The sequence below is a fragment of the Apostichopus japonicus genome, chromosome 11 (assembly GCF_037975245.1).
Source record: "Apostichopus japonicus isolate 1M-3 chromosome 11, ASM3797524v1, whole genome shotgun sequence".
Lineage (NCBI taxonomy): Eukaryota > Metazoa > Echinodermata > Holothuroidea > Aspidochirotida > Stichopodidae > Apostichopus > Apostichopus japonicus.
The window spans coordinates 15,613,353-15,633,464 of NC_092571.1; the positions used below are offsets into that span (position 1 = coordinate 15,613,353).

A 20,112-nucleotide genomic window follows, 5' to 3' on the forward strand; every position below is an offset into this window, starting at 1 on the left:
CCCGTAATTAAGTTGTAGTGACATGTTAATTTACCTTTAGTTCGCCACCACTAATTTTGACATTACAGTGATAACAGGGCGCGTATAGATATTGTTTAGAGCTACCATGCACTTGCGAATAGGCTAAGTTACTGTTCCAATATATACCGTATGATTGGTTTAAGTTCGCCGTAGAATTATTACCTGTTCGCAATTATTATTACCTGTTCGCAAGAATTATTACCTGTTCGCAAGAATTATTACCTGTTCGCAAGAATTATTACCTGTTCGCAAAAGAATTATTACCTGTAGCTTTGATGGTAGTCTTGTTGAGAATTTTTTTAAGAAAAGCCACCCAAGATAGAGAGAGCCGGGGTCAGAAAACCAAGACAACGCGATTCAGTCTCACCCCCAGTCCTCATACATCGAAAATGTAACCGTATGATTATGACAATGTTACATCAAGTGAGGTATCACGAATCCCTTGCACAGGGCATGGATACTACATGATATGATCAGGTCAAAGGTTGATGACCGCTCTATACTTTGTAGACGTGATCGTGACATGTGCCTCCAACCGCTCGTCGCTCACTTGAGTATATCGCTAAAATGCGATTCGCGGTCCAGTAACCTTGTATAGAAGACTTACGGCGTACATTCTCCAATTTCACATCATCTATATGTTACGACCAAACCCTTAGATTCTGGGAGCAAGATTATCTTAACTCCTTAACGTGAGCGTGGAACGCAGACCTTTGACAGTAGTAGTGATGAGCATAGGCGTAGAAGCCCAATTTGATTTGGGGAAGGGGGGGGCGCTGTAACGACTTGCCCGAAAATATAACCAAAATTTTTCGCGCGCTTCACGCGCGTTCAACACGTCAAGGCCAATTACATACAATCTTTTGCCGCGTTATTATCCTTCCCTATATAATTCGACGATGATGACGACGACGATGACGACGACGGTGACGACGATGACGATGTTCATGATGACCGTAATATAAAACTAGTCTTATATAGCACAGACTCCAACAAAAGTTGTTCGATGCGCTTTAAGGGTACTGAAGGTGCAAAATCTAATAGAGTTGAGAGAAAAGAAGAGTTTTAGGGTTTTTTTACCTTTTCGTGTTCCTTTTTAAAGATAATGACTGACCATTGTCAGTCGAAAAGCAAGGGAATTTACCAGAGGTTCATTCAAGCAGAAGCGAATGCTCATCACCCTCCCCCCCCCCCTCACCCTCCAAAAGAAAGAAATTAAAAACTGCATTTTCAATGATTTGATGACTAGTGTCGATTGGGATCGCTTTTCTGTTTAGGTAGTGCGCCCCCAAAATTTACGGCGGTATGTTCAATTGTGGGCATTTCGATTGCGGGCTGCGACGTATTGTGTGCAGTATATTTCATAGGCTTCGTGAAATAAGCCTAACAGTAACACAGAAATTGATAAATTTTAACAATTAACAACATAAAAAGGCTTCGCCGGAGTGAAAGAGGTATAATGGCTTTACTTATAAGTTCCCTCGAGTGTCCAAACACAGGTAAACAGGTGAACTCAGTACATCACAAATCACATTGTTTGTTAATAGTAATACTAGCCTAGTAATAGATAGACAAGTGTATTGTTATGTTACTATTATACTGTTAGCTATGTTACTACTTTTATACTAGTGTTAGCCTAACTTTAGTCCTAGCCTACTGAGGTCTTTTATTGTTTAAATTGGCACATTGATGCCGAGGCTAGCTGAATTAAGAAGTTATATCCAGACTTTAGGATAATAGATGAAACCAAAACAAATGAAGAGAGCTGCAGTCTGAAGTGGCCAATTTTCAAATCGAGCATAGGCTAGTCAGCGTATTTAGTCGAACAGATAGTGAAACTTAAAGGCATTGAAGACTCGCCCAAACCACCTGCCGTGCTCTGAAAAAGTTAACTTTCCGTTGCTTGCAAGTGAAATTTTCTTCTTGTAGCTCTTTCAGAAGAAAATTAAGAAACAGTTATCTGAGAGATGACTGACTATTACCACATTTCCGTATTATTTATTTATTGTTTGTGTTTTGTTTTGATTTGTTCTTAGTATATGTATGTATATATATATATATATATATGTCTGACTCAGTTTGAGGGAATTTCAAAACTTGAAAATTTGCTCTTCAGGAAAGCATGTGGATTTGGTACTGATAGCATACAGTATAGTAAGACGGGGTAAAAAAAAACCACAGGGTAGTTGGGGTAAAAAAAACCCACCCCCAACTACAAGTCGTGAGAAATAGAAACACATTTTTGTATGGTGTACAGTATGTGAAAACCATGGTGCCCAAATCAATTCTGACATACTTTATTGATTGTTACTATTCTTTTCCATCGGCGTACCGATACTTTTAGCGCAGATTTTTCCCATACTCTAAAAATAGCAAATATTTAAGTTCTGAACACTGTCCTTTAACTTTATCCCACAAAAATATTAGAACTGATATAGAGGTTTTTGTTTCTTGGTTATGATAACAAGAGGTGTACCTACATGAATCAGTAATGTAATTACCTGCACCACCTGCCAGTTTTCTCGAATGACGTGGTTTTTTTTTACCCCAGGGTTTAGTGTCCGTTTGGGGTAAAAAAAGACCAGTCCTAATTTCCTCCCAAAATGGTTTATATTTATCACAGATTGTTAGAATTGCTATATGATTGACACAGGGAGTACATCTATGCTCCTCTAATTTCTACCAATATAATAATTTACATTTTTATAACTAACTGTTGCCTGTTCTTAACCTAAGTTATTTCTATGTTAGCCTAGTGTTATAGCCTAACACAATATATGTCAGCTGTATATGGTTATCTTGTTATTTTTAGAGTCCTAAATTATTCTGTACCCTAAGTCCCAACCCCACAGATGGATGTGATACTAATATATAGAATAAAACTCATAAAACATGGTCAATAATGTTTTAGGGGGTATTAAACAGTCTTGATAGAATCTTGCTTAGTCTCGGAAGGTGGGGTTTGTTTCCCGCAGTTTATCGTTTGGCAATAGGTTAATTCATGCAGAACTCGATTGAAAATGCCCAAATAAAGCTTTTTTAAAGTGTGCTGAAAATATTTCTGGTGGTTTTGCACATTTTCTTTGGTAGTATGTTGTTTTAACAGTGTGGACTTTTTTTACCCCAGCAGGGTTTTTTTTTACCCCAAAAATGAATAACAGCCGGGGTAAAAAAAAACCACCCCTTTTCTGGAATTTCTCCTTTACTCATTGTGATTGAAATTTTTATTATGGCTATTTAGGAAGGTATTCCCACTTGTCAACTGACAATGCTAAAATATCTACCTAAGCATCTACCTAACGAGTTTTATGTTAAACTTTAAGGAAACGTTTTTTTTTTACCCCGTCTTACTATACTCAAAGTGTTAATGCAATATTCAGATCTATTACAGTAGGGTGCTTATGAATTTAATTTAACTAAATTTATAAGAATTCTCATCAATGTTATACTTGATTATATATCATCATCATCATCATCATTAGATATTAAATAATATACAGTTGTTCCATATATGTACGTTGTGATAAACAAATAAATGAAAAGATTCAAAAGAATGAATTTAAAATAATTACCATGATGATGATAAATAATGGAAAATGTTTCTGCAAATATAATACTGGAGGTTGTAACTGTTCACATTATCCCCATTACTGTGGAGAGCAACCGTTGGACATGCTATTTTTACAGCACAGTAGTTTACATAGTATATTTTCAATATATTTGTTCACTCTTTCAATTAATATTTATGTTGCATGTTAAGTATATACCTAGAGAGTCAGTCTTGTGTTGCTCCTCAAGCTCTTTATGACTTCATACATCTTTAGTTTCTTTAAGTCTCATCAGTGTAGTAGTCCAATGTTCAGTTAGAAGACTAGGCTATTCTTAAGAGCATTCAATTAAAAAAAAGCTTGTTAATGTTTAATATGTTGACAAAGTTGTACGATACTTTAACACATTTTACATTGCTAAGAGTCCTGTACATCTCGTTCATCTCAACATCGAGGTGATGTTTCAAGAATTCAGCACAGTACTGACTTACATAACGTCTGCTTCACATAGCTGTTACATTGCATGTTACTTGTGTGTCTGATTGATTTTTCCTAATAGTCTTTCAAGGTGGCTGCCCACCTCTGCAACTTGCCCAATCTGTCGAGAAAAGGCAACCAAGAGAAACTTAGTCAAGTTGTTCTTTGAAGCCACGGATGAGAATGACCCCAGCCAAGATCCTGCCAAGCTCAAGGTGTGAATCTTTTACAATCTAATTACAGGAAATAATTTATCCAGTATCGAATTGTAAAATGCTAGATGCAAAATGGACTAATTGCTCTATACAAGTGCAAAGATGTATTATAGCTGTTTCTTGCACAGAAACCATAGAATTGTTTGAGAGACAAAACTCATGGACTACAAAATTGTTGCAAAGAGGTTGAACACTAAATTATTCACTGAATTGTATGTGATTTTAATATTTTTTATAGCAATTAATGCCCTGTTGATCCTTAAAATCACTTACTGTACTTTGTTGAATTATGACAAAGTAGGAAAATAGTAGTGCAGTGCACTTTTTCATTGATTGGAATATTTTTATTAATGTGAAATTGCAGCTAGTTGCATTTAATGCTTTACATATACAGTACAAGATGCTGTAGGGGCTGCCAGGCTCGTTGAAATTTGCAGCCAGGCTTCGTCAAGCTAATGAATTATCAATAACCTCTCCTTTAAAGCTGAAAGCAGTGGACACTTCAGAAGTTGAAATGAGTTTTAATGCAAGATCAGATTTTTTTTTTAAAGGTTTGATTAACACCAACTTCTCAATCAAATCTTTTGGACCTCATTTTATCAAACATTTATTTTGATTTTTGTTGTTGTTGTTTATTACATCATAGTTGTTTTTCTTTTTATTTCAAATCTTGTTCTTTCAGAATGCTGTCGATGAGATTCTATTGAGAGTGACCGGTCTAACTAAGGAGAAAGTTGAACTGCTTTCTGAAAGTGAGAGGCTGTCCTCTCTAGTGGATTCCTTAAATGGCAGAGTGAGGAACATGACCAAACAGTTTAAACAGGAACAGATGATCAATTATGGTTTTAGGGTATGACACTTTCATCTTCAGTTATTCATATACAGTAAGTCTGATAATCCCTTTTTTGAGTCGTGTGGATGTCAGTTCCTTTAAGTTTTGTAATTATTTGGAAATGAAACTTAATTTAGCTTAATCAATATTTTATTAACCCAATTAGCTACTTTAATGTGGCTCTTGAAAATAGAAACAATTTTTTCTTGTGTTTTTCACTTTTCTATTTTCTTGTCGAAGTTGTTTTTATTTTGTACTTATTTTTGTACTTTAAAATGCCTAAAATGCTGCAGCCAATATAATCTTTCCTGTCAAAACTTGTCAGTTACATAATAATGTTCGAAACTAGGCCATAACTTGAAGATATTTGCGACTAGATCTGAAACTGGCCGAGTTAAAATTTTACAGTGTCGCCAGAAATGAAAATTTTAAATATTGTTAAGAGAGACTCGTAAAATATTCTGATCCAGTGACCGAGGTGATCAATTCACCCAACACCTATTTGTTCTAATCAGCTTTAGTCCTACAGGGTCTCTAAATTGAATGACGTCATGAAGTTAAGACTAGACCCATGAATTGTCCTAATAGTGGACTAACTTAAAAAAAAAAAAAAATCCCTTACAAATACAAATATATATACAAAAATTAACCATACAACCACAATCCATATATGGAATTTTCTCTCACAACATTCATGAAGTTAGAATAAACATATCCTTTCCCATTTGCCAACTACTGTAGTTGGAGTCTTTCAAAGGATATTTGTAATAATGTAAATGAAAGAATAAATTTATGAAGATAATTGATATATAAAATTGTCAGAGTCATGGCCACCTGCAGTCACCAGCTGTAACTTAAAAGCAAACTGAGAGAACAGAGATCTTAAAGGCATTGCAGACTCACCCAAAACCGCGTACTGCGCTCTGAAGAAGTTAACTTTCCGTTGCTTGCAAATGACGTTTTCTTCTTGTCGCTACAAAATGCAGCCAGAAATGAAATGTGATACCTTGTTATCTTTTATCTAGACCTGAGATGTCTATCGCTGCTATGTACACTGTGTTGTGGGTATTGACCGTAGCTGTATGTATTGACTGTACACTAGTGTCTAATTACCGACGGTAGCAAGCTGTGTGCGTGTTTTCTGGGATAGATGGTGGTGTCTAACACTTCTGTTACACATCATTGGAAACTAGGTCAGATTACCGGCATGAGATGTTTCTTTGTGTGCGATTCTTCACACCCTTTAATGTAACATACAGTATATTCCCTCGGTCCATACATACACAGTACACACCATTGATTTAATCTTTTACTAGCTAGTTAGCTTAATATTATGCTGAATATTGCCATAAACTTGTTTTTCTTTCTCAGGATTATCATTTTCATCTCTATAAGTTAAAAAATGAAAATGTCATGTCTATGAACCTTAATATTAGAGACTTAATTATCATTTTTATTTTTGAAGTAAGCTTCTGCAGATACACAGATTCATCATGATTTATCACACAATGAGCTGTAGTGTAAATCAATACTGTGCTTAAAGAACACTAGTTTGACCTGTTCATGACATTAATGTTTGTATTCAGCCAATCACTGATCGGAATGGACATGGAAATGAATATTCATGTGTTAATTTCACACGTCACTGGTTAAGCCCAAAAGCCTGATAGGAATAATTCTTTCCAGAAGGAATAGAGTCATTTCATTAGAGATACCCGACTATCTTAGAAGTGACAGGCTGTTTTCCTTGTTGTTTTTCTGTTGGACAGAACTTTCAAGAAGAGGAAAGCGCTGTTTTTGGGCAACCAACTTCAAGCAAGATGTTGCTTTCTCATTTGCTGATCCTATCACTTGTGTGTGTGACTATTAACGGACAAGGTAAGCACACAGTCAATTTCATTGTCTTCACTAAGGGCCATTGTATTATTGTTGAAATACTCAGGACTGATTAAATTATAATACTCGCCACACTTCCCCTCTGCTGGCCCTTATCACCGATATTTACCAGTTTACACATATTGTTCATTGTCAATTGTTACACTAAGCGTTTAGTGTAAATCACCCTGCAAGCAGGGACGGATTAGCATACCAGTTTACCGGCTTGTAAGTAATAGGAAGAGATACATATAGTCTATGGTTTGTTACCCTCACACCCACCCCTCCCCCCCCCTTTCATTGAGAAGATCAAGAACAGTTGACCCAAAAGTACTTAAAGATTTATAAAACACATCCTAAAACCATTTTTACTTGTTTTATGTAAATCCTTTGAAGTTTTTATTAATTTTTTTATTTTCATTTAATATTCTGATCAGCCAAATATGAAAGATGTATATTACTTTACATCTGCAAAACCTTATTCTGTAACTATAGGTCTACCTTTAGAAGATAACGTCACTAAATTATTTTAAACCTGTCAACAAATAGGCAATCCCTTTAGTTAATATTGACATTCAATGAATTGTTACTCACAGAGGCAAAACAACTCATGCTGAGGCAATCCATGAACCTTACAGTTCAGGAGTGTGTGAAAAGCTGTTTGACCTCATTGACTGCATCATCTTTGACCTTTTACAATAATTGATGATAAGTTTAAAGTTTTAAACATTGAAAGTAATATTCTTACTATAAAGGCATACAAATAATGGCTACAAGAATATGTTTGAAACAGCACTTTGGCTCAAATGACAAACCCCCCCCTCCTCCCCATTCCTGGCTGATTTGTTTTTAGAAATGCAGTTTTAAAAAATGTAAATTTCATTTATGTAGAGTAGACTGAAGTTTGAGACATTTTAGTGATGTCATAATCAAGAAAGACAGGGACATGATGGTGTTGCTTCTCTGCATTACTGTTTCCTTTCAAATTTCTTTAGTTCAACTGCTTCAAGTTTGATGCAGGCCTTAGTCTAAATGACAGCTCCCTGGTAGAAGTAAACACTTCTAAATATGTTAGAATAACCAAGACCGTCAAAACCTTATATTTGAAAAATGATAAATTACATGCACAATTTTTTATCTAACTGCAGGCAAGGTGAGCTTTAAGTCCATATCATATCAATCCCATCTTACAGTCCATCCCTCCCCACCCCACCTTCACCCCAAACCCACCATAAACCTATCTCGACTTCTCTGCCACCTTCACCCAAACCCCAATGCTAACAAAGTCAACTTCCAATCCACCTCAGCCACCTCCAATCTCTTAATTTGGAATATGTCATTAAGAGGCGGCGTTTAATTTAAGGCCTACGGCACGTACCGTGTCTATCAACCATTTTGTGTTTTATCTTGTTCAACTATTGAATAATAAGGGTTGTTTGATACAAATCCTAACTTATGAGATGAAATTGCGTATGATTCTAATATCAGTTTGCCATTGTTTCTAGTTTGAGGTCTTTGAAATGAAACAATTGCGGTAAATATCCCATACATTTATCGAAGAAAATATTACTCTCAGAGCTTATTGCAAAACTGAAAAGGTTTACATCCCCCCCCTCATTTATTGGTAATCATGGAGGTTTAAGACAATTATTGGAAGATGAAAACGGGAACAATTGACAGTATATTGATTAAAAACGGTTTAATATCATATGAGACTCCTAGAGGGAAATAAAGGAGTGAAAATGGCCTTTAATCAAACGAGGAGGAAATGAATAATCACAAAAGTTAATAATATCTCGACCTAAAGTACATGCCACCGATCCATGAAAATCAAATTGTTTGCTACTGTATAACGAGAGAGAGAGAGCCACAGAGGTGGAGAGAGAAAGAAGGAGGGGGGGGGGGGGGAACTTGACATTGCCTTCAGTAGAGACAGTTTGATTGCGTTCTTCAAATAATGCTTCCAACAGAGAGGAAATAATGGTTATCGTTTGATGACAACAATGACTAGTTAATAGAAGTTAATTGTCATATTGAAATGTGGAAAAAACCATTAAATGATGTAGGCTTGTCAATGTTAATGGACTTTTTGGGGGCAAAAAATTGCATATAATTAATAAAAGCTAGTCATACTAAGTATATTTCATGTATTGTACATACCCTCTCCTCTCCTCTCCTCTCCTCTCCTCTCCTCTCCTCTCCTCTCCTCTCCTCTCCTATCCTCTCCCCTCCCCTACTCTCCCCTCCCCTCCCCTCCCCTCCCCTCCCCTCCCCTCCCCTCCCCTCTCCTCTCCTCTCCTCTCCTCTCCTCTCCTCTCCTCTCCTCTCCTCTCCTCTCCTCTCCCCTCCTCTCCCCTCCTCTCCACTCCTCTCCCCTACTCTCCCCTCCCCTCCTCTCCCCTCCTCTCCCCTCCCCTCCCCTCCTCTCCCCTCCTCTCCTCTCCTCTCCTCTCCTCTCCTCTCCTCTCCTCTCCTCTCCTCTCCTCTCCTCTCCCATCCCCTCCCCTCCCCTCCCCTCCCCTCCCCTTCCCTCCTCTCCCCTCCCCTCCCCTCCCCTCCCCTCCCCTCCCCTCCCCTCCCCTCCCCTCCTCTCCCCTCCTCTCCCCTCCTCTCCCCTCCTCTCCCCTCCTCTCCCCTCCCCTCCTCTCCCCTCCCCTCCCCTCCCCTTTCAATTTTCAAAAATTGCATACAATTAATAAAAGCTAGTCATACTAAGTATATTTCATGTATTGTACATACCCTCTCCTCTCCTCTTAAAGAGCGGAACATCATATCTAGATGAATAATCAATGTGCCCTAAAAGAAGTACATGGGGCCAATACTAACCTGTTTGGTTTTGGCGGAAAAACTTTACTTTGGCCCCAAGAGGCTGGAACGGCCTAGCCTCCGCTATTAACCAAATCTAGAGTTAACAACAGTACATCGAGATACGATATCTAACAAACTGAAGTATATATTTCTCTTTTCTGTTAGCCGGCGTGTCATTATCTACGTATCACCAGCCTGAAAATAAACAAATGCGTTAGTCTGTTTATGGAGCTATAAACAGATCTGTTTATAGCTCCATGGTCTGTTGTATAAATGACGCAATAGATATTAGAAATCTGGCGCATGCAGGCCTGTTGGTTTCCAAATTAATGACCAACAAAGTGAGCTTCAAACTGTCACGTGTTCATATAAACAAGTATCGATCCTAGCCTATATACATAGGATAGGAGCTAAGAAACTTTACTGTGTTCAACTCTTGAGATTAATTGCAAACTGTCTGAATGAAATGGACTTCTTAAAGTGGTTCAGCTGATATATATATGGATAGAAAATAGTCAATTCTTGTCTATTTCTAACACATCTTTGAAATTACCCAACAGCTACTTTCAAGTATCCACAAGCTATGTTTAGATACTTTAGAAATTCAGTCAAGAAATGAAAATGTCATACATGTAGGGTATAGACTGACTTTTCTGACATATTAGTGACGTCATAATAACCATAGACAGGGACATGATGGTGTTGCATCTCTGCATTACTGTTTCCTTTCAAATTTCTTTAGTTCAACTGCTTGAAGTTGATGCAGGCCTTAGTCTAAATGACAGCTCCCTGGTAGAAGTAAACACTTCTAAATATGTTAGAATAACTAAGACGGTCAACAAATAATTATATATGAAAAGTGATAAATTATTTGCACAATTTTTTTCTAACTGCAGACAATGTGAGCTTTAAATCCATATCATGTCAATCCAGTTGAACAGCCCATCCCTCCTCTCCACCACCCCAGCCCCCTCCAATCTCTTAATTTGGAATATGTATAACATGTGTCATTAAGAGGTGGCGTTTAATTGTAGGCCTACGACACGTTCCGTGTCTATCAACCGTTTTGTTTTTGATCTTGTTCAACTATTGGATAATATGGGTTGTTTGATACGAATCCTAACTTATGAGATGAAAGTGCGTATAAATTTTATATCGGTTTACCATTGTTCCTATTACACTTGAAGTCTTTGAAATGAAACGAATGAAACAATTGCAGTAATTATCTTATAAATTTGTCAAAGTTAATATTACTCTCAGGGTTTATTGCAAAACTGAAAAGGTTTTCCTTCCTTTTATTCTATCCCCCCCCCCCCCTCATTTTTTTACAATCATGGAGATTTTAGACAATTGGCACGGGAACAATTGACAATATATTGATAAAAAACTGTTTAATATCATATGAGACACGGTGAGGGAAACAAAAAGGTGAAAATGGCCTTTAATCACACAGGAGGAGGAAAATGAATAATCAGAAAAATGAATAATATCTCGACCTAAATTACATGTCACCGATCCATGAAAAATAAAATGGTTTCTACTTTATAAAGAGAGAGAGAGAGAGAGCTTAACTTTGCCTTTAATAGAGACAGTTTTATTACTTTTTACAAACAATGCTTCCAATAGATAGGAAAATAATGATTAAGTTTTGATGACAACAATGACTGTGAAAGAAATTAATTGTCATATTGAAACTGCGGAAAAAACTAATTTAGTCACGGATAGCTTGTAAATGTTAGTGGACTCTTGTTTTGGCAACAAATTGCATATGATTAATAAAAGCTACTGTAGTCATACTGTACTAGCTATATATCATCCATTGTACATACCTGATCCTCTCCTCTCCCCTTCATCACTTCTTTGCTTTTCTTTCCTTCTCTTTCAAGCTTGCCCCGCCACCTCCAAAGCTGGCGAAACCTCCAAAGCTGGCGAAACCTCCAAAGCTGGCGTAACCACCAAAGCTGGAGCAACCACCACCAAAGCTGGAGCAACCACCACCAAAGCTGGAGCGACCACCACCAAAGCTGGAGCAACCACCACCAAAGCTGAAGCAACCACAACCACAACCAAAGCTGAAGCAACCACAACCAAAGCTGAAGCAACCACAACCAACTATAATGGAGCATGCTCGGTAAACCTTTAGTGTTGGCCTAATTAAATATCAAGTTATAAAACTGTTCTAGAAAATTTAACATGAAAGTCATTCGGACAACCTCCTATAGTCCTTTCTTCTGCTTCCACCTTCTGCTGGCTGTTTATCGACACCAAAAAATATAGAAAATTGATAGTTTTGTTTTAAAAGTAAAAATTAACAATTCAATTGTGCATCTATTTATACAGCCTCACCTAATATTCCAGAAACAACAAATTCTGTTTTTCTAGTAATATTAAACTTATTGTGTGAACTTGGAAGTATCTGCAATAATGCCTGTTGTAAACCGAAAGGTATTTATCAAGTCATTTCACCAATAATGTACTATTTACAATCACCTACATATCGCTACAATTGTGTACACAGTGAGTGTCTGGTATAACCTTACCCGTAACCTATATGTACTGTATGACAGAACATAATTAAAACGAACAAAACTCCAACAGTAAACAGTTGATTTTCATGCTTTCAACAAATTGTTCCCCAAAATTCTTTCCTGGTTATATTTTAGTAGAAGTGATTGTAATAGTAGGTCCTTTACTTTCTCAGATGGTGAAAGGAGTAGTAAAAACTAAAACTGAAATCCAATCATTGTACCTAATGTGATCAATATGTTAGTAACAAAATCAAGCAAGTAAAACTTCAAACATTTGCTGCATTGCTCTCTTTTCGAGTTCCTATTCCTCTAATTCTCACACCTCATCTTGTCTATTTATCCCTTATGTTTTCAGTGAATTAATATCTCCATTATCTTAAATCGCAAACTTAGTGTTTTCTTCGTTTTATTTATTCCAGAGTATGAGCATTATTGATGGTAGCCTGACAGACTGTAGAGCAATCTACGAAGCTGGGTGCGAGAAGAGTGGCATATACAAAATCACACCTAATGGTTGGACTGAAGGCCCTTTTGAAGCTTATTGCGATATCGAGACTCTTACTGTTCTAAACTTGAACTCATGCCGCGGACATGGATGGACTGTAAGTAAATAGAAGGTTTACAACCATTGTTATTTACTGTACCCTGAACTCCATCTATACTACCTTGTACAGGGAAGAACTCTGTGGGTTAGGAAGGTGTTGAAATGCCAACATCTCAACCGGCAAGCTGGGAGGGAACGAAATTTAAGGTATAGTATAGCTAGCAACATTGGCATTCGGCTATTAATCCTGCGATTCTGTCAAAAGTATGGAACATAACCTAAACTAACATCGCGATTCATCTAACGCGCGTTCCCTTTATATCAATATTTCTTACAGTGAGCGATACTTTACTAGTTATCAGTATTTTTCCATTATATACATATTTCCATTCGATTCCTAATCATGTACCTCACAAAACATATTTTGTATATTATATTCAAATGTAAAGCGGAAATGGAATTGTTTCTTTCATCAATTGAATTAAAATTTGACTAAAAGGCTAATGAACTGCATTGGTATGAGAATTTGATAATGAATCTAGGATATCAAGAATAGTTCATGACATCTAAAGGTTGCTTTGCTCTTTCTTTGTTTAAAACCTTGCCACCGGATTGAATTTGTGTGCAACAGGCTCAGATATTGTCTACAACTCATGACAAATTTGTCACACAGAAATGATGTTGAATGTCGTCCAATGGTGCTCTGTTGTTCACATGAAGTCGGGAGGGATATTTAAGGTATAAACTGGCTAGCTGCTTTTGCTATTTTTTGTTCAATAATTTGGGAAATAGAGTTACACAATTTTCTCGTCTGCATCTGGCAGAATAACAATAATACAATATCTGTAGTAATCATGAGAATGGTCATACAGCATGGCATGGCAATGGTCGATGCGACGGTTGCGACCATACACCACGAACCTTGTGCATGTGCTGCGCGATATCGATATCTACCAATACATGTTATCGGTCATCGATTGGCACAAAAACCCAGATTCTGATGACAGTTGCCTCAAGAAACCCAATAAATGGCCTAATTAGCACCGAGCCACCAATGTGGACCATTACCGAAACATCGATGCGTGTTAGTCTTCCATTCCCTTCCTCTAATGCTATTTAAGTCCACATGTGGGCATTTCCTGCAAACCTACCGGTAGCCCACAGGGGTTTGAGTTGGGAGAAAGGCCTTGACACCTTGAAACAACAAATGATGCCAACCATAGGCGTACGAGGCGGGGTGCAGGGGGGCAGACTGCCCCCCCAAATTTCCAGATGCCAAGAAATTCGGGCAAAAGTCCTGAAAAATTCGGGCAGCCTAAGAAGAGAAAAAAAATATATATATATATATATTTTTTTTAGGCTGCCGGAATTTTTCAGGACTTTTGCCCGAATTTCTTGTCATCTGGAAATATATATATATGTAAATATGCAGTAGCTTGCCCTAATCTTTATCAAATTTTTGCCCGACAATTCCATGATTTTCTTTATTTAGCATCATGATACCCGAATATTTCTGTGTAACACCACCGTAAGCGCAGTTCATCTGGGCTACCACGCTTTTTGCACGATCAATTTTTTTTCTAACTAGTCAATTGTATACCTGGACCAAAGGCGGCGGAACCGGGGGGGCACAGGGGGCACGTGCCCCCCACTTTTCCTCAGGTTAAAAATGTGCCTTTTTTCTACATAAAAATTGAGGTGCCCCAAGTTAGCAAGAGGCCAGGGAACCAGAATGAACACTCGGGAAGGGCCGTTTCCGGCCATCTGAGGGGTTTGTAAAACCAAAAATTTTATAGTACGCTCCGCGCCAACCGATGGTGGCGCTCCGCTCAGATAGTCGTGCATACAACTTTGCAAATCCTGGCTAAGCCCGTGACGTTTAATGAATTTCTGTGGGTCAAACTCAAAGCTATTTCGAATGGAAAAATTTTGTTAAGATATTAACAAGAAAAAAACTCTAATTCGGAAGATTCCTACATTAGCAACTAGCATGATTTCACCTCATTTTGTCTCAAAAGAAAACTTGTTCCTTGTTTGCCAATTTGCGCATTTGATATTGCAGTGCTAGTATGCATATTTTCCTTTGGGGGGGGGGGGCGCGTTGATGGAGTGATGTGTATACACAAACAACTGTGTTGTACTGTGTTAAATTAATAAATAAGGTAACTAAATAGGAGCTTAAAAAATATACTGTCCCATTTTTCCCCTTCAAAGTGATGTTACCATTTTTTCTTCTTCTAATTTACCAAATTTTTGGGGAAGTGTAAATTTCTAAAACGTGAGATTATAAATAAAGAATGTTTAGATGCAACTTGCAAGGCCTCAGAAGTGCCGTTTCCGGCAATCTGAGAGGCATTGTATGCCAAAAATTTTCTTGTACGCTACGCGCCAACCGATGGTGACGCTCCGCTTAGATAGTGTCACGGGAACTTTCGGGCACAAAAAGTTCTGCCCCCCCAAACTGAAATGGTCCCGTACGCCTATGACATGGGGGTTGGCTTCAGAACCACACCCCCTTTTTTGTAAAATCCTACATCTGCCGCTGTAATATATCGTTAATGTCTACGTATAAATCCTTATGTTCGATCTTTAATCACTTTTGTATCTATGTTTTTAGTAATCCTTTAATTTGTTCTTGTTTGTTTGTTTCTTGTAAAGGTTTTTCAGCGTCGTGTGAACGGTTCTGTCGATTTCAATCGTAACTGGGACAGCTATAAAGATGGGTTTGGACAGCTGGATCATGAGTTTTGGCTTGGAAATGAAAAGTTGCATTACCTGACACAGCATGGCAAATATAGACTTCGTATCGATCTTGTGAGCAACAGTGGGATATCATACCACGCTTGTTATAAGGAATTTAACATCAAGGAAGAGGGGGAAAAGTACGAGTTTCATGCGTCTCGATTCCATGGCACCAACAGTAAGTAGACAAACACAATTGTGTTTGCAATGCATAGTGATTCCGTTCGTTTCTAGACGTGAGTGTTAAATATTGGCCTGAGGTTATGAGTTCAAGCAGTAACAGTTCTCATGCTGTTTGCTTTCTCCAGGTGAAGATTTGTTTGATCTTATGTAAACTTTCCCCTTAAGTTAAGTTTGTGATGGTTTGTTTGGCTTTTGCTAATTTTTTAAACGAGACACAAAGTCCACTGTGATCATAGATCGCTGTGGTAGAGAAATCTGTGTGAACAACTTCCCTCTAAAATCTAAGAAAAAGCTTAGTCCATCATTGGAAGATATCAAGGCTGTAGACTTGAGCAAGTCTAAACATGACATCATCACACCACATGTGTTTCAACTTTTAATGATTTTCTTTACCCAGTACAATACTTACTTTCTGTAACAGAGATGGATTTTGCAAATGCTGCCACTATAAAATTGAAGTTAATACGAGATAATGATGACAGCTGTTTCAGTGGGAATGTAAGGCTTTTTTTTATAGTTCCAGGTATAAGTTGGTAACGGTAAGCCGGGCCTTACACTAGTAACGTTAAGCCGAGCGCAAACATGAAAGTCTTCATAAATAGTCTTCAAAAGCGGATATTTGATTAATAAGTTCCTTTTGATTAACTCTTGGTATTTAAACTCAATGATGAATATAACTATAACTTGGGATGATTAAAATACACGAGCATAAATGCTGATTATAAATATAAATTACGGAGCCCTCTGTTATACGTCTGAAGGCTTCGGGAGATAAACATAAACTCCTGATACGTCTTTAGGAGACACTTTAACCCCCGATTCCAAAATAACAAATTACGACGCGATGCACAGGGCACATGCCCTGCCCTTGAATCTGATTGGTCCAAACTAATAGCTAACCCCTCACCCAACTCTTGATTGGTTGAGTGCCAACCCTATATGCAGATGAGCACATGCAAATGGGCACTCAACCAATTTGAGCCAGTTTGGCTGTCTTCCAGCCCCACAAACCGAATCATTCAAAACAAAACATCTGTACACGCTTCTATAGCGTGTGATTCATAGCCTGCCGTACCACAGAGCAAACCACCAAAACGCAAGCCATGTGTGACGTCATAATAACAACAAGTAAACAAGCTGTTAACACAAACTAGAATACGCTTCACAGCAACATTCTAATTTGAAATTATGAAAAGAAACACAAAGAAAAAGCAATATATGCTTAGTTGTTGTTCTTCTTCTTTTAAAGGGGGGGGGGGGTGGATTCAAGAATTGGTAAAATGCAACTGTATAAAGAACACATCACAGGCCAATTTTGGGGTCACATGGGCATCAGTATTGTCTAGAGAAGCCGACGTGGGGAGGGGAAACTAGGAGGGGGAGCATGAGGATTGGGGCAAATCCCCTGATACCGCCTTCCTTTATGTCGTCACTGCTTATCTGGAATAGAGCATCTTGTGGATTATCAAAATTGATGAAGAGAATGCTAGCAATAGAGTTAAGAGATTCAATATGGAAAATAGAAAAAAGCAAACAAAGAAAATTAAGAATAGAAAGAAAAAATCATGAAAAAGATTCTACTATATGAGATCTTGGAATTTTTGGCATCCTCTAAATTTTGTTTACATCAAAATAAATGGTTTATGAACTCTATGATATATAAGTCATAAACTGTACATATAGGATTGTTCTATCGTTCTGTTGCTATAAAGCATATGTCCAGTATCCTCGAAAATTAAAAATATGAAGAGTAAGCATAAGGAACGAGGCCCAAGATTATTCCTCGATACATCTAACCGGTTAAGTAAAAATCAGGGTAAATGGTTCTTTATATCGTGACCTCCTTTTCCCCTCTCCTTTCCACTCTCCTTGATATCGAAAATGTTGTTACTTGCAGGTTCCAGTGATAGTACCTGTCAGAAATATCTAAGCTCACTCAATACATATGACATGTACAACACATCCCGGCATTTACTCTTCTGTTTGATTGTTTTGACCAAAATGTCGCTGATTGTTCATTCTGTTCCTTTTTTATTTCTCTATAATATTGTAATAATTTTGAAATGATCATAATAGGACTGAATGTGGGGAGCAATTTCATGCAAGTACATTAAAACTTGTTCCTAGCTGAACTTAGAGATAGTATTCTCATTACTCTCAGTGTTAGAATAATAACAAGCATATGGGCAATATGGAATTTAATTATTAAGATGGTGGGGACTGAATAATTTGCGGAAATAAACCAAACAACATGTTACCTAATTAATATAAGCTATGACAGCGTAGTGTTTATTTTTTCTCAATCTATCCATTTGCACGTTCTGAAAAAGTTGTATGCACTGAAGCCAATCCGTGAAATTATTGTGAATATTTTGGTCAAATAAATATCTTTGTGAAATAAAGAGCACTCCAGAGGCTAAATATCATTTGTGGACAATAAATCAGTGATGCTAATGCAGTTATCTACCGTATATCGCTCTGTAATTATTCCATCGATATCTTTATGTCTTGCAGGTCTCAGTAATGGTCTCAGCGATCAGAATGGTAAAGCATTCAGTACATATGACAGGGACAATACTGAAAGAGACAACAATTGTGCCGATATCACACAGGGTGGTTGGTGGCATAAACCATGTAATGGCGATTACACAAACCTTAACGGTGTCTACGGTTCCAACCAGGATTCAACCTCCATTTACTGGAAAGGTCTACCCAACGGAGAAAGCATCATATCATCTGAGATGAAGATACGACATTGTATAGGCTGTAATCAACATGATTGAGAAATGTTAATACTATCTTTTAAACTGTACCTTTTACAATTGAAAAAAATAAGATGCCATCGATATCATTTCTGAAACTGTGCAGTGAAATATGTCAATGAAAATCAGAAAGATGTTGAAAGGCTGACTTTTTTTGTCGACAAACTTCAGATAGATTGTCAAAATGAGTACTTGCTGCATCTTGATAATTTGAGTAATTTGTAAATATATGAACAAATGACTCAAGTGAAGTGCTTTATAATTGAACAATTTCCTGTCAAATGTTCTTATCAATTTCATTAGAATTTACCAAAGTGATGTTTTGCAGAAAATTGGTAAATCTATCACTTCGATATTTAATTAAATTAAACTTTTTATTGAAAAATTATGATTTACTTAGTAGTATGAGCAAGTATTTCTAAATTTTGTTTAAAAGTTATTGTCCAAATGTAAGATCGATAATGGATCACCAAACAATTAAAAAAATATGCGGTTGATTTTACTAATGATTTTGTAAGTGTATGATTCATCCTTTAAATAAAAAAAATCAAATAGTTGAAATATGATAAAATAATCATTTTGTAAGTTTGCAGTTATATTTTTCAATAACTTCAAACACTCAAAGTAAGGAACTGATTGCTGCAATTTGTTTTTTAAAACAAAAGAATTTATCACTTCACCATTTTGTTGACAATTGTTATCATATTTACAGATTTATATCTTTTACTTTTTGAGAGTAAATTCCTTTACCCCATTTTTGACAATATATATATATATATATGTTAAGTTTTCTTTTGAAGGTGAGTAAATTGGTACTACTGTATTACTGTTGTCGCAACTCTCTCTATATAAGGCTCTGCATATACCAATGGCACACTGCCACCCATGAAAGGTACTTAAAATGAAGCATATAGCATCTAATGAAATTCATAGTATATTAGTGTAGTATACATATATAGTCGTACCAAAAGTGTGTTACAAACAGCATGTATGGTCGGTCTATAAAGTAAGTGTTTGCGACAAAAGCTGCGCGCGTTTACCGCAAGTGACGTATCAACAACATGAAGCTACAAAATGTAGACGCCTGCCAAAAAGAGGGCGTTTAACATATATGCAGTAGCAGAACCGTAGATAGACTATAAACGGCTCTGTGCAGTAGTATATTACATTATTAGTTGCGTGCTGTCCTTTAAAGGTATATAAAGCACAAGTATAGAGAAGAGATTAGTTTCATTGCTGTGATGTGAAGTAGGAAAATGAGAGAAGTACATCAGATAATCAATCACCAACTACTACCGGTCGAAAAGAAAGGGTTTTTACAATGGTTCCTTCAAACAGGGGTGAAAAAGGTTTTAATGAAGCTTGGCTCATCACCACCCGTACCCCCCCCCCCCAAACAAATCCATGTGATGATCAGCGGGTATAGGCTAATGTCGATTGGGATCCCCTTTAGTCAGAGCCGTACGTATGGAAGCCACTTTAACATTTATTCAACAATTACAGATATCTCTAATACATTTTTGTATATCTCTTCTTCATGTTCAGATATCTCTTATTCATTTCCAGATATCTCTAAT

At 37.1% G+C, this 20,112-nt stretch overlaps 1 protein-coding gene across 4 annotated transcripts; it reads left to right on the forward strand.

The window, feature by feature from the left end:
- Window positions 1–1,319: 1,319 nt before the first annotated feature.
- Window positions 1,320–19,957, forward strand: LOC139976053 (fibrinogen-like protein A). 4 transcript variants are annotated; one of them, XM_071984457.1, is made up of 8 exons: window positions 1,320–1,520; window positions 4,129–4,261; window positions 4,944–5,111; window positions 6,863–6,971; window positions 11,663–11,907; window positions 12,724–12,906; window positions 15,516–15,768; window positions 18,288–19,957. In XM_071984457.1, the coding sequence occupies exons 3-8, from the start codon at window positions 5,064–5,066 to the stop codon at window positions 18,554–18,556; spliced, it is 1,107 nt and encodes a 368-aa protein (XP_071840558.1). In that variant the 5' UTR covers window positions 1,320–1,520; window positions 4,129–4,261; window positions 4,944–5,063; the 3' UTR covers window positions 18,557–19,957. The 4 variants fall into 4 exon arrangements, with proteins under 4 accessions (XP_071840558.1, XP_071840556.1, XP_071840559.1 ...); XM_071984455.1 differs by having other exon boundaries at window positions 15,507–15,768; window positions 18,288–19,931; XM_071984458.1 differs by lacking the exon at window positions 18,288–19,957 and adding an exon at window positions 16,171–17,183 and having other exon boundaries at window positions 15,507–15,768.
- Window positions 19,958–20,112: the final 155 nt, after the last annotated feature.